At 44.7% G+C, this 25,967-nt stretch overlaps 1 protein-coding gene across 6 annotated transcripts in view; it reads right to left on the bottom strand.

Annotated features, from left to right (window-relative positions):
- LOC112989685 (contactin-4) overlaps positions 1–25,967 on the bottom strand; it is a 355,336-nt gene that overhangs the window by 33,725 nt on the left and 295,644 nt on the right. For all 6 annotated transcript variants that reach the window (XM_064519224.1, XM_064519223.1, XM_064519227.1 and 3 more), the window contains one exon: positions 3,689–3,816. In XM_064519224.1, the coding sequence (XP_064375294.1) occupies positions 3,689–3,816 (128 nt within the window). The remainder of the gene's footprint in view (positions 1–3,688; positions 3,817–25,967) is intronic.

Below are 25,967 nucleotides of genomic sequence, written 5' to 3'. Positions count from 1 at the left end.
CCCTGGCATGACAGTAAATATGAGACAAGCTAACAGCAGTATGAAAATGTTAAAGGTACATCATAATAAAACAGGCAAATAATGTCGTCAGGACTTGCCCTCGCCACAGCCACAACAGCATTACCAGAATTGCTGTAATTTACTGTGAGACCGGGAATTCACAGATCCCACCGAACACGGAGATGCTGTTTCTGCCTGTTGCGCTACAGAGGTAAGAGGACAGGATCATCCTGGTCTCCAACCACGGGCAACCGATAGTAACCTCCTCTCCTGCCCTTCCTACGCTCACAGATTTTACTGCAGCAGCTCACGCTTAGTTTTGTATTTCAGAGCTGCTGCTGCATTAGCCAACTTGTACGACTACATGAAATACAGATAAACTCACCCCGTGCAGCACATGCCTGCGTACACTATTTGTCATGTAAAACCTCTGGTGCTAAGAAAGTCTGCAGTCTTCCTGTGTCTGGGAAGAATTGGAACATTCAGCCTCAAGTACAGTAAAAATGGGGGAAAAAAGATGGAAAATCCGTATTTATATACTTCATGTAAATACATGCCATGTCCTTCCCAGCTCTGAGCACTGCCTGCTCAGTCTTCACTATCCTTATAAATTCAATCCTGCTTTTTAATTTAAAGGTCAAACCATACATGCAAGTTTGCAAGATTTTAGGTCTCAAAGGCCAGAAAAGTTCTTGTTTAGAACTAACCAACAGAACAAACCCCAAATATAATCTTACTGGTTTGGAAAACCACTGAGGTTCAACATTTCTGACAACAGCATGTTAATAAACAGCCCTATGGGCACCCATCAGAATTTCATATTTTTAAGCTGTCTACTCATGCATAATATGAATATTTATTCATCCCTCTCTGGTTGTTTGCCAGAGATTTATTTTAAGCTCCCTGGTTCTGGCATAACAGCTATTCTCCTCCTCCTCCTCCCCACATTGCCTACGCTGTCTTTGACACTGTCGGCATCTCCTTGAGAGGGAAAAAAAAATAAAGAAAAACCCCGAGAACCTGCAATGTTGATGGAAGAATACAGAAAGGTTAGGAAAAATATCTTCTGACCTTCACAATTTTCTAATCAATGACATATGATGAGATAAAAAAGAATATAAGCATACCTTAAGGTCAGAAAACTCATCAGCTGATAAATTAGTCTTTTTGTCCATCACAAAGTTGAGTTAAAATAAGGTGTTCAGTCATATTTCCATCAAAAGTCCTCTGTGCTTTACTTAGGGCAGAGAAACTCAAGCATTTCAGTATAAAATACAGTATTTTACACAGTTCACTTGGAGTTCAGAATAGTTTCTGCTCTTTTATACTTTTTATGGGATAGACTTTGAAATTGCATTTCTCAGTTTGCTGTTAATATCCACATCTTGGGCTTAAGAGTTTATTCTCTGCTTCATGCACATGTGTCACTCCCATTAATGCTAATGGAATCGAGTTAAAACTGAGCACTGAGGGAGAAAAAAGTACTTGCTAATCCTCTATAACCTTACCGCAAAGAGGAGTGATTTCTAACCCATGTGACCCCAAAAAGCAGGTACAATAGCTACTGTTATATTCTAAGTTAGTGGCTATCCCTGGGGTACTACTAATAAGAAAGAATAAGTCATGAATTACAAGAGCGTGACTCCTCGATAGCAGGAATGAACTAAGGAAATAGAATGTATTTTTAGCGATTGGCTTTTTTATGGCGGTGGAAGCAGCCCCTGAACCGCGGAGGTGCCGCAGACCCGAACCCAGCAGCCTGTGTCCTGCATGCTCCGAAAAGCACGGCGGCTTCCTTGCACCCAACGAAGCCACGGCGAGCTGGGACCGCCTCGCTCGCGGGCCGGTTCTGCCCTCCCCAAATCCCACGCGGGCTAAGAAACGAGTCAGCCGGTGTGGAGATATAAAGCCGCTCTTTGGCTGTCTGCGTTTTTGTTTGCAGGGACCAATGTGGGCATGGGAAAATGCTGTACAAGCTGCTCAAATAAAGAGAAAACTGAGTAATCCTTGGTGTTAATACGCTCCTATATAGCATTAATTGTAAAATAAATGCCTATATTGCCTTGCCCTACCTGGACGCTAGGTTTCTGTGTGTTGCCCCAGCTCCAGAAGACAGCAAGGTGTAGCACAGCCCTTACACCTGGGGGCTACACCTTGGGAACGGGGTATTTGACAACATTCCTCCTAACTTCTTTTCTAGTGTTCAAAGTGATGACGCCTATCTCGGAGCCATACCTTCAACTGCCCTAAGCTTGTGAGGCTTTGTTGCTTTACTTAGGCAAACCTAAACCAGCCAAGGATCTGTCCCAACGCACTTGCTATAAGCTGGGGAAAAACAAAAAGGAAGACAGCCTTGATGATACGAGTGGTCTATGCTTTCTGTCTTGATGCACAGTCCTGCATACGCATATCCCAAAAATTAAAATAAATTTTGCTCTGAGAAAAAACTGCTGTACCACTGTCACCTGCATTTTACAAAAATAATGGGGCTCCCCAGCTTTATCAGCAGCTGCTCGATTCTGACATTGCTTGCTGAAATGTGCTCTGACTGTAAAACCCACAGATCTGAACTTCTATTGAAACATTTTAAAGTATTCCCTATACACCATAGAAATAATTGATAGGGAGAGCCTCTAACTGAATACTATCCATCAATGACAACATATGGGAGAATTAAAACTGACAGCATTAGAGCTCTGTGATTGATTTATTGCTTTGTAATCAATCTTTCCTGATTTGTTATCCAATATAGGTTTTTCTCCAAATAAGAAGGAGATGGAAAGTGATTATAAGTGTAATAATCTATATACTCATTGCCTATAATAATTCATCAGACAAAGGACTACTCATATGCAGGGCAAAAATTAATTTAAAGCATTTGTCAGTGTCGTTCAGGGTGTTTAACAAATTATTACTTTAAATGTCTTTGTCAAACATGATAGCTTTTACTTTTGAAAAAATGTTGACAGAGAAATTCTGAATATACACAAATATGCCCTTGCAATTCCTGCAACGCAGAAACTCAACTCTGGACGAGAATTAACAAAATTAAATCAGATTCTGTGTATATTTTAGAAAAGTATGATATTGCATTGCAAAGGTGAAACCCTCACATTATTTTGCAACAAGATGAAGTGTATTAAAGAGTTTAGTAGGATTTTTAGAAGGATTATAAAAATTAAAGAATAACAAGGATAAATGAAGTTGAATTATTTAAGATAAACGTTTATAAAGGACACCAACTAATCTCAACATATTTCTCCACAGATACACCTGAGTACACTCCTGGCTACGGCGGTGGCAAGCATTTCCCAGGCGTCAGTACTGGCCACTGCTAGAAAGAAATTTTTCAGCGATATGGACCAGGGACTTGACTTGGTATTACAATTCCCATATTGCATTCAGCATAATTTTATTTCCATGTGAAAACACATGCATTAACTTGCTGCAAGCAGCATTATTCAGTGAGACCACGAGCACATTTGTGCTCTTGACATTATCTTTGACACATAAGGCTCAGCAAATTCCTTATATACAAGAGAGCCTGACTGCGAAAGACACTTTAATTCCCATGGGGTCCAGTCGCATCAGGATCAAAGGAAAAAGCACTGGCACGTGTGTGGCTTCTGCTGACTTGCTTAGAAATTAAGATGGAGTAACAGTCATACGTAATAAAAATTGTAATTACCTTTCACAAGCAAACTGCCAGTGCTGCTGGCTGTCCCGAAGTGGTTCGTTGCTACACAGGTGTAACTTCCAGCATCTGATTTAGTCACATTGACAATTCGGAGGCTTCCATCATCCAACACCGTGATCCTAGGAAGACAGCCAGGCACAGGAGTTATATATTTTTTAAGTTACCATACAATTCTTTTGAGTCTGCATTAATTATTTACAGTTTGAACAACAGACAGTCCGTTGCCAGTTAGAGGGAGTTTAGCTGACAGAAATCTCTTTGGACGCAATTCATAAATAGTGAATGCATCATTTACATGAGTCGTCTGTGTCTTTACTTGAGGGCAACTTTAATTTACACGCGAGCAGCTTGTGCAGGTTTTACGTGAATCTGTGCTGTGCTGTGCTGTGCCGCGCTCACCATGACAACCCCGCAACACGCGGCACACGGGCGATGTCTACAAATCCAGACACTCACTGCTTAACAACGCAGAAGCTGCCGCGGAGCAGATGCAGCGAAGCAGGTGTTTCGCTGCTGCTTTCCTTCAAGGCGGCTGATGGATTTTCTGCAAGGGCACCGCAGTGCCGGGTTCCCCCTCCTCGCCCTCCACCTCTCCGCGTGCAGTGTAACTCACCCCGGGGTGCTTATCCGCGCTTGCCCTTACAGGTTAGGGAAACCCGACGGCGTTCCCGGGCCCTCGGCACGCACACGCTGCCCGGCCGGGAGAGCAGGTGAGGACTCCACGCTAATTCCTGGGGTGATTCCTCACCCTTCTCTCATACCTCTTACTTTAGCATGGTACAAGGCGTGTATTTAAGGGTTTCTTGGTCCTCAGGTACCTTTGTTTTCTATTGCACTTTCTTTCTCTCTGCTCTACGTATAGGAAAACCAGAAATTCTCATCTCTGTGAGTAAAGCCCTTCGATCTTAGGCCAAGTACTTGACTAGAAGCACCAAAACGCGAGCTCCTTGCGCCTGAGGCGGCGAAGCATTGGGCATGTCCACTAGCCAGTTTACGTCTGATTCAGGATAGCATATGGCATGACAGCTCTGCTGGAGCCGCTGCCTTCTCGGGTGCCAAGCAGTTACTGTCACTTTGCATTTCCTATAACTTACTCACTTTCTCATCAAGTGATTTGCTTTGTGGAGGTTTGGGCTCTGCTCCTCTTCACGAGTCCTCCCATGTTCCTCACTGTTTTGCACAGGTAACACCCCCGCGACGTCCCACGGAGACACCGTGCTGAGGGCCACGAGCAGACGATGCTCCTTGGGTACCGCAATCCCCCGAGACAGAGCAAACACCGCGTCGGAGGCTCCCCGGGAGCTTCGCGCTCTCCCAGCCCTCCGAGGAGGTGGCCTCGTGCGCGGCAGGGATCCTGCGCGGGAGGATCCTGCCCTGTCCTTGCACAAACACAGCCCTATTTTCCTAGTGGTTTGTCCCAAACAGTGTAAGTCCTTCTTTCACATTACTTTGTCATGGTTAAAAATGACTGCAACAGAAACAGAAGGACTGTGTTCCAGGTGAAATAAAACAATTTAAATTATTTTTTCCCTTACCTCAATTTTTTGGCAAGAAAATTGTCATATTTAATTTCTTCCCGGGCTGAAGGGATTCTTCTCCCTTCCCCCTGACATTTTTGGTTCAGTGTAAAAGTAATTATTTGCAGAGCTGCTCACAACTGGGTACTATACTCTGGAGACAAGGCAGAGGACACACAGGAGCAACGAAAGAGCTTGAGTCGCAGTGAATATTTTAGCTATTATTATTGCAATAGCCTTATACATCCTCGAGGAAATTCCAGAATCACAAGTGGCACCCAGTCAACATGGTCATCACAGCTGGTTATTTACACTGTTAAACGACTGTGATTTTAAGTGCGCAAAAATAATCTTTGTCCAGTAGCTTTTTGTGAACAGAGAGGTGTTTTGCAGCTAACACCAAACCAGTTTAATCTTCTCTCTTCTCTACTAATCTGCTAGAAGACAATTCCCGTAAGCAGCGTAAGAGACGACTACATGTGTCACAGGACACAACGGTGACTGACTACTGCAATACCAATCGGCCTCGCTCCTGTCTCCTGGTCTGAACACGGTTATTATGTGCGGAGGGATCTGGCCCCCTTCAATAGCAAGCGGATCCTGCTCGCTGCAGCGCTCCCCAGCTCGGCACTGCAGTGAGAGACAGACTTGGTGACTACATGGCCGTGCTGGTGGCAGCCAGAGAGGAGGGGTCAGCCCTGCAGGGTCCGGCAGCATTTATCGGCTATCACCGTACCACAGCAAACGTACCAAAGAGGACGAACTCAGGAAAAGCTGTGCTCTCAGTTCTCAAGGATTTCTTACCGTTGAGATCATTGCAATGGCTAGTAATTTGGGACTGAACCAAAGAGAGACATCTGACTGTACTTACCAGCAACTTGTTTGGGATCTTGAAGGAATAAAAGTGTTATTCCTCTTTGCCAAACTGTGTAGTGCTAAGAAAACCTAGTTTTCTTAAAGGGAGTTTGGAATGAAGGACAGAATGGTGGAAAACATATAAAAAGGCACTAGGCATCGCCCGTCTCCAGGGACATGCTGAGGGCTCTTAGGTACCTGCATCACACCAAGTCTGGTCAAAGCAAATTTCCACCATGCCAGTGACAGTCAGCTCAGGTACCACCCCGCAACTCCCGCCCAGCCTTCGTTGCTCCCTCTCACTGAAATAATTTCGGATCTGACCTTTTTCATGGCAACATAAGCACAGGACTAGAAGGTCACTGAGCTCACTCCCTGCTGCTGAATGCAACCACAACATACAATCCCCCTTAGATATCTACTGACCTCTATTTTAAAACTTACTCATTTTTAAATGTTCCTGGGGCTGTTCCAGAACCTCTCTAATCCTGCTCTTCATAGCCTTCTAACTTTCAATCAGAACTAATGCATGGGGCTCTAAACCCATTTTTCCTGTGTGAGCTATGCCCTAGCTTAAATAGCTCATCTCCTTCCCTGCTGCATGCACATATTCCTCACAAGAAAGAAACATCTCCCTCTAGACCTCATTTTGCCCACCAAATACCTCTGGCTCCTTTAGTCTGTCCTTGTACAGTAGGTTATTGGTTTCCTTGTCCATCCTTTCGCCTTGTGTGCATCTCTGCTGCTTCAAACTCCTTTACCTTCAATATGGATGGCAGTGACTGAACAGGATAATAGATGGGGTATCAATACTGCTTATACCATGGCCTTAAAACTTCCTTTTCTGTCCTGTCTGCTCTCATCACACTAGTAGCTTTTAACCACTCTTTGTAAAGGTATTCTGTAATCAGCTATCTTTGAGGTGACCCAAAAATATTCTATAGAAACTCCAGCCTAGCATCATCTCTTTGGTTGTCTGCTTGGTATCCTGTCTTGTAGCACAATCTGCTGTCTGCCCTTCAGCCAATTTCAGACCTGCACTGAAAATCTTCAATTAATTCCTGCCTTCTCCTGCTCAATTATATCCAATTTGACTAATCTGAAAGAAAATGAAGAAGTCTTCCTGCATGCTTAACAGCAATCAAGCTCTGTGAGTGGATTGAGAAATCAGGATGAAAGAAATTTAGCAAACAATACTTGTGTGCAAGCTACAGCATGGGTTAATGCTACTCCAAGAAGCGACTAAGAGTTTGAGTTTCTTTCCAGCGATAGCACCATGTGAGGAGGAGGAAGATGGTACGAGATGCTCTGACAGGAGCCATCCGCTCTCCCCTCTGGCTGGCCTCTCCCTGATCTGCAGGGGTGCAAAAACAGGCAGGCCGGAGAGGAGAGAACAGGGACAGAGGTTATATTTCACACGTCAACAGTAGTGATATTAACAGAAGTTTTGCAACTGGCTTATAGGTCTCCAAACTGTTGCAGTCAGTAACGTTCACTATTGTAATTTATTTTTTGCAGAAGTCCAGGGCCATATATTTGCTTCTGCAGCAGTTGCTCCAGCTCAGTAATTGGAAGAGAGCATAAGAGACATACTACTTGTTTCTTGTTTTCATCACTGTGCTGGCACAAATCAATGTCGTATTACATTAAATGGGTGCTGGAACATAGGACTTGCCATACTGGCCTCTTGCGCAGCAGCCTGGACAGTGGCAGCACCAGCAGTTTCCAAGGATTCACTTATAGCTGTTATTAATTTCAGTTCTTTGGAAACAACAGCACCTTTCTGAAAGCTGAAGGTGCCCTTGGCACATTAAAATTCAAATCAATACAAACGACCAAAACAAGCTCAGCAACATGCTCCAGCTCAGGAAAGACAGCCCTACGCTCATGCCAGGCAGCATACGCACTCCCTGAGTATTTCTGCCATCCCAAGAAGTCCAGGAAAAGCCACGATCTGATGAATTTATTCTTGCCTTTTAAAGTCTAAAGAAATGGACCAAAGAAAGTTTCTATAAAATCATGTTTCTCTTAAACAACAGTCAAAAACAGCCTTAGGTTTATTTTCCTATCCATACTGTATCTATATAGAGAAGTTCTCTCTCTATATATATATATGGAAGATGCTTGCTTATGTTTGGGAAAGGCATGACATTCAAAGATGAGTCTCTTGAAACTCCTTTGCCTATAACATGGCTGGTCCATACAACCAAGACAGACTTAGCCAGGGGACAAGCAACAGAGCTGTGTCAGAAAACCTTGATTCAATGTCTTATCTCTCACTGCTCTTCTGTTACCTTCAGTGAGCCACTTACCTTCTTTTTACTATCTTTATCTTAATTTTTAATATGGGAAAGACTATGATATCTGTGCATTTAAAGTATTAAATAAGTGCTACTGAATCTTAGTACAAAATAAATGTATTTTACATCTTATCTCAGTACAGCTGAGATGTTATTGCTGTCAATCTCATTTCTGTATGTTTCTATATGGTTGAAAACTATTTATTGCATGTTCTTTTCCAGGGATGATGCGTTTTAATTATATCTCTGATCAAACCAACTTTAATTTCAAATTTTAATGGCTTTTCTGTCTCTGTCTTTCCAATCCTACTGGTTTCCCTTTAAGTTCCCTTCAAATCCAATGTAGCATTAGTCTGTGGTAAATGTGGAAGGGCTCACTCTAGGGACGTTCTTTGGATGAGGTCAGTAAATCCACCATCCACTTTGGGCACATCTCAGGGAGATAGTGCTGTCTTTATTTTCTTCCAATTCTCAAGTGAATGTCATGGGTGGCTGGCTTTAAAATCTGAGCACATAGGTATCTTTTAACTCTGATAACACGCAGCAAAGAGTTCAATAGGGATGTGCACAAAGGTTGCTCAACCTGCTCCCCAGAGCTTCTCCAAGAACCTTTCATTCTAAGCTGGCACCTCAGTAAGTAATTCCCTGCACGTTCCTGTAAGAGACCGGCATTAAAACTGACAAATAATTGGGAAGTTAACTGAATTTTTAAAAATAAATCAGACCATTAAAATCTTACTGTGACTCATTGATTAGGAGCCTTATGGTTATGTGGCTCTGTCTGCTGAAGGTGCTTTTCTACACTGAATGTTTTGTCCTTTAATTTGAATCCAATGTGCTAGAAGGTAACGAGTAATTATTTTAACACTTTGAAATTTGTTACAGTTAGTTGAGAAAGTAGGAATGACTTTCACTGATTTTGCTACTTCACAAATTTTCTTTGTAGACATATCTGCATTAAACAAGAGGAAAGGCTCATTTTAGCCCATTGAAGGATCTCAAACTGCTAATTGGGTTGAAAGCAAACATCCCTTGATCAACCACTTTAAGCAGTTTCGTTGAAAAAGTTCTTTCAAGATGCAAAGTTCAAATTAAAAGAAACACTTTCTTCCTCTTCTGAAGTATATTCCCAAAATATTTTCTAATAAGATGCCTAGGAAGACATAAAAATAAAACCACATTTCCCATAAAAGTATGTACTGCTTGAGAATAACATGTCCTGTTCAACATATTGCTGAATACATATTCCTTTAAACTACTACAAACTGAAAATGGGCTGTTAACCTGACACTGGATGTGCCGGGTTCCCTGACACCACTAATGACAACACCGGTGAGAAGAATTAAAAATGCAACTCTGCTCCTGCCTCCAGGCTAGTGCACCTGATGTGCTGGTAAGCTGCCATTTAGTCACTGCTAGTATCACAGAATAACCAATGAAAATAAAACTACCAATTTGGAAAATAAAGATGATGTAAGATATTTTAGCATCCTTATGTAAAGAAAGGTCATCTATTTTAAACATATGACATCATTTGTACGAAAGAATCGGTTGGTTTTGGTTGTCAACAGGAGACTTCATATCCACAGACAGCAGAAACATATCTGAAATTAAGAGATAAAAGGATTGCTTGTTTCTTTAAAGGAAGCTTTGGGTTCTACCCAAGGCAGAGCTGGCCTTGTCATTTTTTGATCAAAAATCTTCTGGGGACAAAGGACCTTTAAAAATGCTGAAAACATTCCTCCCTCACCTTCCCTGGCCACTTTTTGCTGCTGCAGCAGCACATGAAAAAGTTGCAAGCTGAACACTTCATATTAGACACCCTCAAGAAGTCTTTTCCAAAGCTGATATGCACACAGTTTTCAAGACAGCTTCTCGTTGGCGCTATACAACCAATGCTCGCGAGTGCCCTTTCCCAGCTCTGCAGGGACACTAGGGTCTTCAGGCGTTTGGTTGGTTGGTTGGTGTGAACCGTGAAAAGCACATGACGGAGAAAGATGGACCAAGACATCTTTACGGAAGAAGAATACCTAAGTGCACGTTACGGTTGCACAAAGACACCCAAGCTAGTTACAGCAGGCCCATGCTGGTACCACGGCCACATCAGCACGGCCCTCTTCACAGACTAATACAGCGATACTAATTGCCCAACGTTTATACACCGCACAGGTACGCGAATGTAATGAATGACAGTTCACAACACTGACCTGAAGTAAGGCTTTCAGCCTCACCCAACCCTGCACTGCTACCCAACCTTTCAGCAAGCGATGAGAAGGCCTTCGGGAGAAGGCTCCCAGCCACGGGAGAAGGGAGCCGGAGCGGGCAGAGACCTGCTGGGGGATGGAGGAGGTCAGGCAGCGCACGGGCCTCTCCCAGAGCGGCAATGTTAGCAAAAATATCATTGCTTAATCCTTTTGGTGTGATTTGGTGTGATTTTTTTTCCATACCTTAATACCTCTGCCATGCTGGTCTGTCGCCCGTTCGTAGGCTCTGCTACTTCCAGCTCCGAATCGAGCTCGACAGCTCCAATTCACGCAGCTCGCTGGAGCATTTCACATTGCTGGGCAGCATTCCCGGGGGCAGATAGATGTTTTTCAGCGAGTAACATATGTATTTAGAGATAGAATAGGTCCCACTGAGATCAGTAAGAGTTTTATTACTGATGTAGCGCAAACAAGATCAAGCCCTTACTTGGAACGCACGTGGTAACTGAAAACTGCAAAACTCCCAGAGTGCATCATAAACCCGAGCATCAGCCATCACCTCCAGCACAGCTCCAAGGAAACCTGACCTCCGGGTGTCTGATCCCACCACTTGTATCTACCAAAACATGCTTATGAGCTGTTGGTCACTCTTGACCCCTCCACTTCAATAGACTCTTGGCTTGAAAATCCTAGACTTATAATATTTACTGCAACACCCAGGCCCAAGAAGCTTGCTACATTAGAACAAAAACTACAAGGAAAAACTACTGCAGGAACCAAACCTAACAGCACGACAGAGCCAGAAGCTGAGAAACTACACCCACGCCTCACAGTCGGCAGGGAGAAGGGAAGCCTTTGTAGGTAGGGAGCACGCTCATGCGCTAACCTTTTCATCTTGAATTATTTACGGACTCTCAAAGCCCATGCGACACCAGCAGAAGATCTGCACCAGACAAATGGTATTGCAGCGATCCCTCAACACGCTGCTGTCAACGCACCCTCTGCTCTTCTGGACTACAGAGGCAGTGCATATGGCAGGCTAAGTGCGCGACGTTAGCAGTTGCCTTCCTTAGGGAGAGCATGCGGGCGGCTGCAGAGCTACTGGATTGCCTGTTAGAGCTGAACGCTTCTTTGGAGCAAAGTACTCATAATTATAAAGGGACTTTTTTGCTTCAAATGGTCTTATTAGTATGCTACAATGAAAGAAGCTACGTTGCTTCTTATTTGATACTTTTAGTATTTTAATTTATGAAATACAAGCACAACTCTACTTGCTTTCACTGTTGATTAAACATAAACATCAGAAATATTTCATGCTTAGCCGAGTGAATATTTTTAATTTTTGTTCCCCAGGAAACAATGCTTAGGATGTCTGATCCTTTTTCTATTACAGGGAGAAAAGATGTCTTAGAGTAAGCATTTAAATGAATGTCAGTTGGAAGAAACACACACTGAGTGCAATTTCAGATAAAACTATCATTGATCCCTTCATGTACAGCCTTTGTGGCAGTGGTTGACATGGCTATTGAGAAGAGACTGTGGTGCCAGAGTTCTGCTAAGAGATAATCTGTCTTCCGAGAGAAGATTTAGGTTAAATGTACCTGGGAAAACAGGGTATTTCAGCCTACATGATGAATGGCCTATTGTCCATCCGCCGGAGCCTTACGTGGGCAGGGGGGCTGGAAGCAGAGGGAGAAAGCAAAAGTGCCAGACAAACCAAACGGATCTGCTTGAATTCTCAACAGCGCGTTTGCTCTGTCTTTACCCATAATTCATAGGCAGCAATATCTAGAGCAATATTTAGCCTAACAACAGCTTTGCTCTATGCCACAATGCTACTGCAAATGTAAATGATTCTGGGCAATTGCATTATTTATCAAATTATTTCTATCTCATGTCTTTGGAGCAGTTTATTACCCTTTTAATAATGCTTCCCATGCAATGAGGCAGAGGTTGGGATTATTAAAATGATCTCATAAAAGCACTATTGGCCATTAGGCTATTTCAGGAAAATACAGAGAGATGTAGCAATACTCACAGGTCTGAACACACCGCCGTGCCGAGCGCGGGTTTCACCGCTCACCGTGCCGTCCTCCGCGGCGGCAGGGGCACCGCTCACCAGCTCGGCATTACGGAGAGCCTCGAGCCAAGGCACCCACAGACGCCAAGTCGCTCCTACTCGTGACACTTCTGCATCGCTGCAGCCTGGCACAAAACGGGCCGTACCCAGGCTGCCGCCGGCGGAGGGTGACGAACGCTGCAGAGGATCCCACGAAGACTCACAAGCAAGGACAGGCCGAGACAGATTCTCGTCCAACGTCGCCATTCGGTGACGTCCGGGTGAAGCATCACCAGTCTAAGCTCCCAGCTGACCCGGTCATACCGGGTAGGCCGGCTTTTATGGACATGCAGTTGTTTGTCCAAGACCTGCTAGGTTTGATTTAGATAACCACCTACACCTACAGCTGCTGCAGCACTTGTCTGTAACTGCTCATCTCTTCACGGTTCACAGAAAAGTCTGAGCTAATTTAGAGCCTCAGTCAAAGTCCATTTAATTTAGGACATGTCTTTCTTTTGGTGAAAGCAGGCATTAGATAAGGCCTTACTTATCCATGACAACTGGCAGATCACTATAGCTAATTTTCAGGTAAGAACTATATTTGCTCAAAATGACCTGAGGTAGAATTCTGTTCCCTTGGATTCAACAGAGAACTTCCCACAAGCTTGGCTGGAAATGCATTTTAAACGGCATTACAGAGCCGGAGCGGACAGGAGCTGAACTCCCGAGATCGTCCATGGCACAGCTGTGCTGGACTGCCAGAGAAGATGAGGAGAGTGTAAACTTTAATTCTTTCAGATTACTATTTAAAAAATATTACTTGAGAGAGAAAGGTAAGACAGATTGTACTCAGATCAGTATTTCTGAGAAAACAGTAGGAGCCCCTTTTGCAAGCACGAACAACAAACTCCACCGAATTCAGCATCAGTTTATACCAGCTGAGAATCTGGCATCCGAAATCCTCCACGTAATTTTCCTTCTCAACCAACTGTTAATCTGCGGCGAAGGGGCAGTCCAAAGAAATAAGCTTGAATCCAGCATATATTAATGTCTGTAAACATGGAAGTTGTGTTTTGCCATTATCCTCTCTTTTGTCTGGAAATTTTTAAGACAAGCATGAAACTGATGCAACCTCATCCTGAAGGAACGGGGCAGCAGGAGGGAAAGAAGGGAGCGTTTACAGCTATTAAAGATTTCATGTAAATTGTTTAAAGATGCCTAGGGTCATAATTCAAATATATAAATATCTCCAGGTTATCTAAGAAGAACAGCTTATCTTTCTTAAGGGATGCTGATAACAGGGAGAAACAAATGGAAACCAAATGCGAACACTGCTAGGAGCCCCGAAGGAAAAGAGGGGGCTGCAGTGAATTTCAAATAATAGAAAACCTTTTGTCTTCTCTCTGTTTCCACCGATTTTTCGCAACACAAAAAATTAAAATAAATACTGTAAGAAAGACCAAGTCATGAAAATAAATATTTGAGGAAGCAGATTTGAGCAGAGCAAGGGAAAGCTCATTGTTATGGCTTTCATTCCTTAGACATGAGGCAATGATAATTTGAGCTATATGGGAAGATTTTGAGAGTCTGGAAGGGTCAAATAGTGCAAAGTGGCAAAAAGCCAATTTTGCATTGATTTTGGTGGGGAATGAAGATGATCCGCTCTGGGAAAGGGCCCTCCTGGCACAAGTCTTCAACTTCACAGTCTGTTTTTACAGACTGATCTGGCGGCACGTCGCAGAACGTGAAAGCCGCAACGGCACAGGGAAGGACGGGGCTGACCACGGCTCGCTACGCGCCCCAGAACGGGGGTTTCTAGACCCACGGAGCCGTCGGGAACCCCAGCGCCGGTGCGGCGGGACTCTGAGCCGAGCAGCACAGCGCTCCCGGGAATCTCCTCCCTGGAGCAGCTCCTTGCCGGCCTTGGGGAGCCTGGCAGCGGCCGAGCAGGAACGCAGACTTGCAAACTGCCCCGGGGAAGGCGAAAATGTGTTTATTCCCAATTCGCTCCCACCAGATAGACACCGCTCGCCCATAAAGCCTTCTCTCTCGCACAGAAGTGCAGTGAATCTTCCATAAAAACCAGCAGGTGCTGTGGAGCCACTGCTTCGTTCGGTCTACCTAACGCTCGGTGAAATACTTGCTATGCTCATTCTTCCACGGCACTGCCTCTAGCCAGAGGCACAGAGATTAAGTGACTTCTCCTAGTTTACAAGGAGGGACAGTGGCCTAGGAATCCCATTTGGGATGGCAGCCTCCAGCCGCCACCCCCAACACCACCATCCCCAAAGAGGAGAAGTCATCCTGCCCCACCTGCAGCAAACGCTTTGAGGTTGGAAGAACCTGAGCGTTAAACAAACCTCCTCTGAAGCTCATAAATATTATTTTCTTACGAAGGAAAATCCATACGAGCCCTTGGATTTTCTGTGATTCAGCTGCTGACACAAACCATTTTTGGAAGGATTCGTGAGATTAGAACAGAAGCAGTAAATGCGCTCTCAGCTTATTTGTTCCAGCTGATACCATCTGAATAGAAGCCCAAAGGCAGAGTCTTTCAAAGATAAGACATCTTTTCCTCTGGTTTCAACAAAAAAATGCCCACGGTACAGAGAAATTACCTGCTCCACTTGTAACTGACATTAACATAGATTTGAAAGATTCAAAGACAAATTTAAACCACTTAAAAATGATCAAATAATTAACAAAAATATCACCGAGTCTGGTAGAGCCTCCAAAAAAGTTCATTAGAAATCCTTTTTTCCCCAGTAGACACATAATTATTTCCTTGGATTTTAAACTCATTACATGAGTTTCTTCAACTGTAGCCCTAACTGCAAAATCATTATCTTCTTGTTTTTAATTATGAAAAGATCCAAGAGAAGAAATATTTGATAAGAATTTTTTTCTTCAAAATGCTACAAACTTGCTAAAACCATTATTTTTTTTTTTTAAATTAGAGGACACGTATGAATCTGTACGTGACTTTCGAGCTGCATTTAGGAGACTAATTACAGGCGTTTATTTCCGAAAGCCTTGGCTGCGGCGTGCACTCACCGCGGAGGGAAATGTGCGGCGCGGCGGGGAGCCGGCTCGCGCCCGGCTCCGACACAATAGCACCGCGGGGAGCAACCCTGCCTTTCCCGCAGTGTTTTTACACACAGGGAGAAATAATTTGCAGCCGTACGTGCTGTACCCAGAGATGAGTTTAATAATCATAAAGATGAGACACCTCAAGCAGGAGAAGCGGCAGCTGTTTAACAGCCCGCAGCCAACGGCGGTGCTTCTGTTAAGGACATGCGACCATGGGACGCATCTCATGGCGCTCCGGAGGTCTGACGCCTCTTGCGCGGGCGCTATCTGAACGCTTCACTCTTTCTGCCCGTCCCCCTGCAAGCAGGGCTTTACTTTGAAAAGAAAAAATTGTGACAAAGTGAAAAAGCCCACTGATGTCTCTGGATTCCTTGGGTCAAATCAACACCAAGAGTTTGGTCATACCATGGCTGGGCTGCGTTAACGGGCTTGTTTAAGTAGTGGTGGTGGTGGTGGTGGTGGTAGTAACGATGATGATGATGAAAAATGTCCTACCTGTATGTCAATGCATGCTACAATAATACCACACTGAAGATAACATGTGGCGAAAATCGCAATAGATTCCTGATGTTACAGCAGCCTCTGTCAAGGTATCTGCCATTTCCAGAACACTGGCTCAAATCTGGCACAGGTTGGACGTAAATTCACTGACATCTGAAGTATGCTCGACAGCTTCCTAAAATGAAAGACTTAACTCCTAGTCAAGCAGCATCCTAAGGGCAAGATCACTCCGTGCCCGATGCGCTGGCACAGGCGAAAAGGCGGCAGAAGCCGCTCTCTTGCCGCACTGCTGGAAGTACGGACCGTGCAAAGCCCGGGCTGCCTTCGGGGCTGCCGCCCTGCCTCTGCGCTCGCGGGGCAGGCAGGGACGAGGCGGGAGAGACTCCAGGGCCCCCGGGAGAGGACACGTCCTCTGTGTCACACGGACCAACAAAACACCGCGTTGGCAGGACGGCACTACAAACAGAGTGACAGCATTTTCTTACGTTGCCTGACATGACCTTATTTTTTTAACCAATGAAAGAACAAATATATACTGCCTGAATATCCCTGAATATCCTTACAGGCATTTTTTTGATGATCAGGTCTCCTATATTAAGATGAGTTAATAGAGAAGGTAAAAAAATCATGCTGCTACAGCAATAGATCATCTGTTCCTATGTAATTTGTCGTTGGTTAAAGGAAATCGTTTCCTAGCTGCACACGAGTAAGGGAGCGAACACCTTGGTAACTCTGAGGACGAGTCCAATTACTTCATACACACAAAATAAAATGGCACCAAACCTGCAATCTAGGTAATTCTCTAACCCTTCTCAGACAACATTCCAGCAGAAACATCTGCTCAACAACAGAGGGAGAGAGCGATGCAGCAACAAACTGGAATTGCCAGCTTACAACCAACACTGATGAAAGCCGAAACCATCAAAAAGTTAATGAAACAAAACGGACAAACATCTAAGCCTTGTGGCTATTCTATTTATAGGATTATGCATACAAATATACATACAGCAGCTATCTCAAACTACCAAAGCAACGAGCTTTATCATCATTGTCAGGTACGTACGAAGAAAGGAACAGGTCCACCTAACCACCCTGCTGAAGAAGCACCGAAAAGTAAGTGACCTACTCCTAAAGAAACTGAAGTGGAGCTGGTTGGTTTTCACCCACGGATTTCAGATCACATGAATCAGTATTTTTTAGTGTTAGCACAAAGCTCCTGGCCAACCTCACTCATCCCTGAGAAGCTGCATCTCACTTCTGACCCAGCCTCGGACTCTAAAAGAGCAACGAGGGGCTGGGTGCCAGCTCCAAGCTGTCCGAGTCAAGCCCGTACAGACGGCATCCAAGGTGCTTCATCACAGGATTGCCCCAAAGCGATCAGTTTGACTCGACGGACTCAGCGCGGTGACGAGCTTGTGTTAGAGCACGCCGGGATCCTCCGACAACAACACGAGCTAAACTTGAATTCTGCAAGGAAACCAGAGATGCTTTAACACAGCTCCACCAAGCCCAGGACATCTGCTCCTCCAGGCCCTCCGACCACCGAATCAAGTGGTTTCTTTGCTCATTTCAGTTCTCTTTCAAAGAAAATTGGTTAAAATAAGTTGACATGCCAGTTATTTCAGATGCCCCAATGAAGTAAAGCCATCTTGCACAACTGTCTTTGAAAACGAAGATGAATGCTGCGTTGTCAATTCAAACCTCAAAAAGCTATTTGCTGGGTGTCATTTTTCATTTTGCCTAGGCAGAACGTAATGAAAAACCAACAAGTTATTGATGATTTGGTTACCTGTCTGCCTTAAAGAAACTGCGTGGGTGCTTTATTTAAAAAAAAAAAAAAAAAGTAAAAAGTCAACACAATTAATGCAAAACAATGATAGGAAGCATCCTCTGAGACTTTCTTTTCTGCTGAAGTGTCACTGAACTGCATGTCCAGAAGCACTTGCTGACAATTCACCTCTCAAGTAATCAGTATAAAAATACTATCATGGTTTGCACATTGGCACCAGACTGGAAAAGATGTGCTGTCTGTCCCACTGCCATTTTCTTTCTGGCTGTATAAAGCAATTAACTACTAATTAGGAAGTTTGAGGCAATAAATAAAAAGTTGGAATTTATACAACTTTTTAAATTCAAGACACACTGAAAGGGGAAGAGAAAAGCTATACGCCTCTCTTTTCTTGCCTGATTTCACTATTTTTCCTTCTCAAAATGGCAGAGTACCAAAGTGAATATACTGTTAAAATTTCTGTTACAAAAATATTTCCTAATCTGAGTGGATTGTAAGTCAGTGACCCTCGCGTGGGATCCTCGGCACTCTACCTTTCCAGGGGAGAAAAGCTTTTTGAACCACTTACAAGTGCAGGAGGCAGAAAATGATTTAGGTGAGACCTTTCTGGGTTTCCTTTACCACCAGATCACTCCAGCTCTTGTAAACATCAGGAAACTTAGCAAAGTATATATTTAAAAATTGGGAATAAATTGTCAATGCTTTCCTAACTTAGGTACCTCACTCATGTTGACTGCAGAATTAGGTCTTGCTTGCACAACCGAAAACGAATACTCAAATCGCTCAGACACTTCAGCTCTGTGAATCCAGAAACGCAAACGAAAGAAGAAAAAATTGGCAGGATTTCCACTAACCACTTTCTTTTGGGGAGGCAAGACTGCCTGCTTGGGGGCTCCCTTCTAAGTTCTGCCTATTTCCTTGGGCAAGGAACACACAGGCTGGGATTTTCAGAGCAGGAAAGGGACCAATTACTGAATTTCGTTAGAAAATACATGACAAACCACCTCACCTCCCTTGACTTTCCTAGCCAGGCGCTACGGCAGCTTTTGCCGGCGGGCGGATGGCGGCCGAGTATTCCTCCGGCAGAAGGGCTTCACCCCCGGGCCGTGGGAGGTGAAGCCTCCACGTTCATTCTAAAACCAAACTTTCCTTTCCAGATCGTTGATGACTCAAAGATACGGAAGACAGTAGTAAGGAAACACCCGTAAAAACCTGAGCCTAAATTACTTAAATCCCAAAGCGCTCAAGCCACTTTTGAAAACAGCTCCTGAGCGCTTTCTGGAAGTGCTCTCCTGCCTCCCCGACGTTGCTTGGCAAGGTCCACATTTGCCGGGCACTCTTGTAATCCCAAGCTGCCCTGAGTAAATGTCATTATATGCTGCATTTCTGTGCTTTTATTGGCTTTCACTTTAAAAAATCCTCCTGCTCTAAGCAGCGTGGCTCCGCGTGTGCGCGAGTGTGCTCATATATCACGGAGCTTGTCAAGACTGCACGATAATGGGACCAACTGGGAAAATTTCCGTGAAGACAGTGAGTGTGCCTGGAGTATCTAGGTCAGATCCTGCTCTAACAAAGTGCACTACGAGGGTCCCTTTATACAGAAACTTGGTTAATTAAGATAACAGATGTTGCTATTATACAAGTCCTAGCAACTGGCTGTTTAATTGGACACTTTCATATTCTTCGCTACCAGCACAGAACATCATTTGTTTTTTTATGATTTTTTCCCTTACAATTAAACCGAATAAACAATGCATGCGCTCTGCATTCACAGAAAAGAAACAGCTCTAATGATGCAAGGGCTTAACATGAACAAGAATGAGAGAGCAGTAATTTGTTTTTCAGCTTAAAAGCACAATTATTTTTCTCTTCTGGATTGAGTGCGTATTTGGTAGTAGGTAAATGTGACATCCAAGAGCTTTAGGAGAACATTAGGAACTGAGAACATTGTGTATATACTTCAAACGTTCATTATTTCAAGGGACGACGTATTCGATGTGGCAGGTACAAGTTCTCACCGAGTACACGAGATAAGTGACAACATGACCCGGAGCCATCGGCAACTGGGAGACCGGATGGGAAAGTGATAAACGCCTCAACCCGAAGGCAAGAGCTACTCACACGAGGTCCGACCGTTTTCACCTTGAATTTCAAAGCTCTCAACTCAACATGTCAGCAGGACTCCGGGACAGTAACGCTACAGCAAACCACAAGACTGGCAGAAATGCGTTATTTCCCGAAAGGAAAGCCATCCTGCACGCCCTGTATGTGGGGAACCCAGCAAGGAGGAGCACGGGGGGAGCGAGGGGGCCCCGGGAGGTCGAGATGCAGCGTCTCCCTACCCTCCTCCCCAACCGCACAACACACGGGCTCGCTCTCTAATGGTCCCTGACACAGTCGCAGCGACTGACGAGCCCTTTCTGGTGCCGGCTTGTGCCAGAAGGGGAAACGACAGTGTTCGTCTCTGACCGACTGATAGCTACAGTAAATTATTCTCCAAGAAATACGTAAATGCAATTATTATCAAAGCATAGGCATGTCAATTAAAACAATTTCTTCAAGTCCAAGGCAAGCATCCATAGCGGCAAGACCGCAAAGACTCGCAGGGAAGTTCGTCCAAACGCAGCACGGCAAGCTGGCACCTGACAACCCCCAACACCGCTCCAGCAAAACCATTCCATACCAACAGCAAAACTGCCTCTTGACCAACTCAATTAGGAATTTTCTTAAGACATTATAACAAAACTGCCTTTGGTGGCATGTTATTAGCAGACAGTTCAGTCTGTACAACGGAGTGACAAAATGCCCCAGTCTGTCAATGCCGATTACGGCATGAGCCTGCGCTGTGACCCTAAACCGAAGCGCTCCTCCGGCTGACCTTGCATGACAACACCTACAGAGCCGTGGGGCTGCAACGGTGTTACTTCTGGGGCTACGGAAAATCACATGAAAATTAAGGGTGATTTAATTATTTTAAAATTAAGGGCGATTTAACTGTTTTAAATTATTTTTAAAATGTTTCCTGGTATATAGTTCAAAGAAAATTAGAGTTCAATGACAGGACATTGCTCTAACGGCTCAGAGCGCGGGAGCAGCTGGGAGGGAGCGTTATTTTAATTTCAGCTGGCAGCGCTCTGTGTAGCTCTAGGATTTTCCTCTAATCAGGCACAGCCTGATTCTGTCTCCTGGATCCGCAAATCAGAATGAACCAGTCAGCGACTAGAGCGACTTCTGATTTTCACGAGCGCGAGGATGAACCGCTTGCACTTACAACCGAGTACAACTCTCTGTGGGAGCCACACTCTAACTATGAAGAAATCAAAAGCTTCCTATAATAAGGTCACCTGAAAACAAAGGTTTTAAAACACAAGGTTTAGTAACAAATTTATATAACACTGTAGCATTAGATGTAATTGAATTATTATGAGAGGATTAAGAAAATCCTGCAGGAACAATCTGCTGCTGTGACTTCCCCTCCTACCCCGCTGATGAATAGTATATACGATTTAATGCTAGGAAATAATTACCACAAATGGAAAATACAGCGAAACGTAAGATGCTTGATCTGCAGCTTGCATTAGGAGTTTGCGAGTTTAAAGGGAAGGGTCTCCATTAAGGAAACGACTTGCTTTCATGCACACCAGTATTATACAGGGGTCATTGCTTCAGGGACGTTTTTCCAGAATTATGGGTAACTGTATATTTCTGGTTTGTATTGGTAAAACTCAGGTAAAACTATCCTCTACTGTAAGACTGAGCAGATCCTGCGCTGGTTTCTGAGCGCGCCTTGGAGCGAGGTGCAGGCACGGCTCAAGGCACCTCTCCTGCCGCGCGGAGGAGTGGCAGCTGCAGAAGACACGGAGCCGCTGTGTTTTTCCTCAAAAACTTCCTTGGAACTGGTTACCATATGCCATAAAATCAGGAGGCTGAAGGCACAGGAAGATCAGAAGATCAGAACATCACTGATACTTAAATAACAAACAGGCCGTGGCTCCTCTGGCGCACGCACTGCTCAGTCCGGGAGGTGTTGCACGGTTTGAAGGCTAGTGCTCCTCCGGCAGCTCGGCAGTGACGTCCCTCGGCTCCATCTCACAGGCCCAAGTCCAGCATCGCTTCTGATTTACACTGGTGTGGTGGGGACACAGATCAAAGAGAGTCCTTGGATGAGGACTCCAGGGCTCCAAAACCTCTGCTCCCCTACTGCTGAGTCAGAATAAAGAGATCAAGGCCAAACATATTTGGAAATACGAATATAAAAGAACCACATGGTGAGTCAAAACATTATGAAACCTCAAAAAAAATCTTTCTTTCTGATGGAATGATCTGATGCATCCCCAAAGACACAACGTAGTTTTGCAGTTCTACCTTGAGCCCTTGCTGGTTTCTGGGATGATGCCACCGTTGACCTTACAAAAGGTATCTTTCTGATCAACCGTTTCATCCACGCGTGCAATACAAAAAAAGCTGATTTCAGACTTGTCATTTCAGACTGAGCGCATGCCCCGTGCTGGGGATGACACTGTGAAGCCTAGACATTAGTTTAACACCAGCATCAGGGTGTGACGATTTTGCACAGGCCCAAGTGTGTTTCAGAAAATGACCTGCAATCTGCAGGAAAAAAGTAACAGCAAACTTCGGGAAACTAGCAGTTGTCCTTGCACACACTGAGTCAGACCAATCCTCTTCACAGAAGTTTTCGGTAAGTGAAGTCCGGTTTGAGCAGCTAAGCAGAAACGCGAACGAGCACACAACTCTCCCAAAGCTCGGAGGGCTCCTTGTCCAGCGGCTTGAGTCCTGCCAGCTGCCGATCTCCACAGCTGGCTCAGGCTTCCAGCTTTTACGCACAGCAGTGTATATCGAAAAGGTAAAACTACGAGTACTCCAGCAGTGTGCAAGTGAGTCCTAACATTATTTTTATAATATTTTCCCATGATGCAGCCTGCACAGCTTCATGGTGACTATTTTTGTCAGGTGTTCTTGCAGAAGAAGGTGTTCCCTGCACTCGAGCTCGGGTCTGCCACCGGGCAGGTGGTTTTTAGTGGAGGCTCCTATGCCGGCGCTGTGAAGATGGGAGTTGCTGCATTATTAGCAGACTCGCCGGCTGTCCCTCTGTCAACGGCCACGTCAGCCCGATGAGGCTGGTTCGTGCGGTGCCACATTAATAAGAATGAAGACCTTTCCCTGAGACTGTAACAGCCTTTTTGCAGGAGAGTGTGAAGGGAACACCAGGGACAGATAATGAACTCTGAATCTTTATCTGTATAGAAATAGCCTTTATTTCCAGGGTAGAATTTGCAATATATCTATATCTTGGCTATAACTAGCTATATATACTTTACATTCTGGAGTCGGGCTACTAACATTACTTAGACTCAGTTAGGCCTCCGAGGCAGGATTTCCATTATTATGGAGATGAACTGCCTTTAATGACTGCAATAATATAATTGTACCCCAGGGCAGAATTGCTAATAACACAATTGCACAGTTCTCCAGCCCCAGCAAGACACACCTTCAGGGCAGGTTATTCGTTAGGGGGGCAGTGCACGCTAGCTCAGCCTCCGGAGAAAAAGAGGAAACCTACAGCAATAAAAGTTTTTTCCACGATAGACTCTGCCTTCTGGGCAAACATCTAACAACACACTTAGCTCTGCCTCCCGGACAGTCGCAGCCTCCAGAGCAGGAATCCCAGCAGCAAAATCTCATGCATGTTATTTCTGTCTCCAGAAAGCAGCCCCTCATATTACACTCAAGTCTGAAAAGCCCCAAGAGCCCCAAGAGAAAGGCTCAAGTGGTTGCACAGTATAAATCAAGGTAGGCCGTACATCAGAATTCAAAGCAAGAGCCGATGCATTAACGTTACTTTTAAGTCCACCTGGAACTGGAAGGACCATCTATCCTGATTAACCTTCACACGCTCAAGTTCAGTTTGGAGAGGCATCCAGACGTTCAGGTGCTCCTCTGAAACTCAGAGGAATCTTTAACATCAGCTAAGTTGGAGACTCCATTTAAGTAGTTTCACCCACGCCTGCTGCAAAGTTCGGTTTTCTGCCCTACATGAAAAGACTGCAGCAACAGCTTTTTTTTTTGGCATCTTTCTTTACATATTTCAACAGATTTTTCCGACAGCAAAGAAAGCTGTCCTTCGAAGCCCACACACAAGCGCTGGCATAGGGATGTACTAGGGCTGGAGCCCAGTCAACGCTGCTGCCCCCAGAGACTCGGGCACGCCGGAGATGGCAGGGAGGAGATGACGTTTTGGCAATCAGAGAAACCAGAACCACAGCAACGTTAAGCAGACGAGGAGCCACTCGGCGTCTCGTGTCCCTGGCAATTCGGATGTAGAGCTGCTGAAACAATGCCAGGATCACAGAAGACAATATAATTTCTTAATTGCATGTTTCACACCGTCTCCAGCTACAGCTTCCAGAGACGGCGTGGTTAATAAAGGCGACGGAGACGACTCAACACTCCCATCCGCAGGAGAGGCACCACCAACCGCACGTAAGAATTAAACAGGTCCAATTGCCAAATCAAGCAGCGTTCATTAAGACATTTAACCAGAGAGGCCCTGCTGGACAATCCGGCTGACCGGAAAACCCCAGGGCTGAGCGAGCAGAAGATTTCACACCTGCATGGCCACATTTCACACCTGATTTCACCTCCAGGGCTTGGTGCCCGCGTGGGGAGACCAAGCTGAGCAAGGTGTGCTCAGCAGGAGCAGCAAGAGGACAGCGGCAGCCAGCCCACCACCGCGACAGAGGCAAAAACACTCCACATTTCTGAACCGTGTGTTTGAGCTCATTTCTAAACTTCCAGAGGGCCAGAGGAACAAGTAGCCGTATTGAAAACCCCTTCTCTTCGCCACTGCCCAACCTATGCCTGGGCATGGGGAATATGATAAACCAGCAACAAAAAATACTATTTAGAAAACTTGCATAGAAAATAAATACTTTTTCCCAACTACTGCTTCACCAGGAAAACTGACACATATTTTTTGCCCATAAGAGAATCTAGTAATGCTTTCCCTCAGATCTTCCATTATTTAACATGTTTTTATGCCCGCACCTGCCTCTTGCCTGTATGTGTCTGGTCATAGCTTAGGTCACTTACTTGCAGTGAACACAATACTGGCTTTTCTAACACTCTGTGAATCAGTAGTTAACACAGCATAGTGCATCATTCCTCAAAATGATTTCACGGACATGAACGCACTTCAGGATATGCTCCGGTGGGGAATCTGTCGGGTCTATCCGGCGTGACTCCAGGCGATACTGTCTCAGCAAGGGGAACTAATAGTATCTCCTTTCCCCAGCTGCCTATTTTCACAAAGCTTTGAAGAAACCTGTTAGTTTTCAGGCATCTCTTCCTCTCTTAACTTTTGCGAAAATTGGTCAAAACATGAATAACCAGTTCAAAAGTTACTTGGAAGGATACACACAGGCAAACAGAACCACCTAGACTTAAAGTACGACTGCATCCCCCCGGGAAGCCAGGATATAGTGGTTTCCACTGTATCGTAACCCAGACTTTAAGGAAGTTTGTGGATGAAAGAATAGTACCAGAAAAAAATTCACTGTGCTGTCAGCATTACATAGCAGCCATAAAGCAGGAAACATAGTTGTTGACATTTTTTCCTTTCCCGACTCCTTGCTCAAATAAACTAATCCTTCATCTCCCACCCTTAAATTAAAACAAGGAGAAAAACCACTTACATCATGCTTAGGAGGGCAACTTCAGGGAAAAGAGCAAATTTCAGCTACAAACTTTGCTCCTGAGGACTAGGAGGAGGGCTGGGAACTCCCAGGACTGACATTCCAAAAATCCCATTTTTTATACTTCCCTTTCTTTTCACAATCTTCACCAGAAGAACAAGCTATTTTAGTTCTAAAAATCAATGTATCTTGATATATTATAACTTTACCCTTGCACTGCTTAGTACCCTGGCTGGTAGAAGA

The sequence above is a fragment of the Dromaius novaehollandiae genome, chromosome 12 (genome assembly GCF_036370855.1).
Source record: "Dromaius novaehollandiae isolate bDroNov1 chromosome 12, bDroNov1.hap1, whole genome shotgun sequence".
NCBI lineage: Eukaryota > Metazoa > Chordata > Aves > Casuariiformes > Dromaiidae > Dromaius > Dromaius novaehollandiae.
The sequence above is the reverse complement of the archived record's forward strand: the minus strand, read 5'-3'. Positions and strand labels throughout refer to the sequence as shown.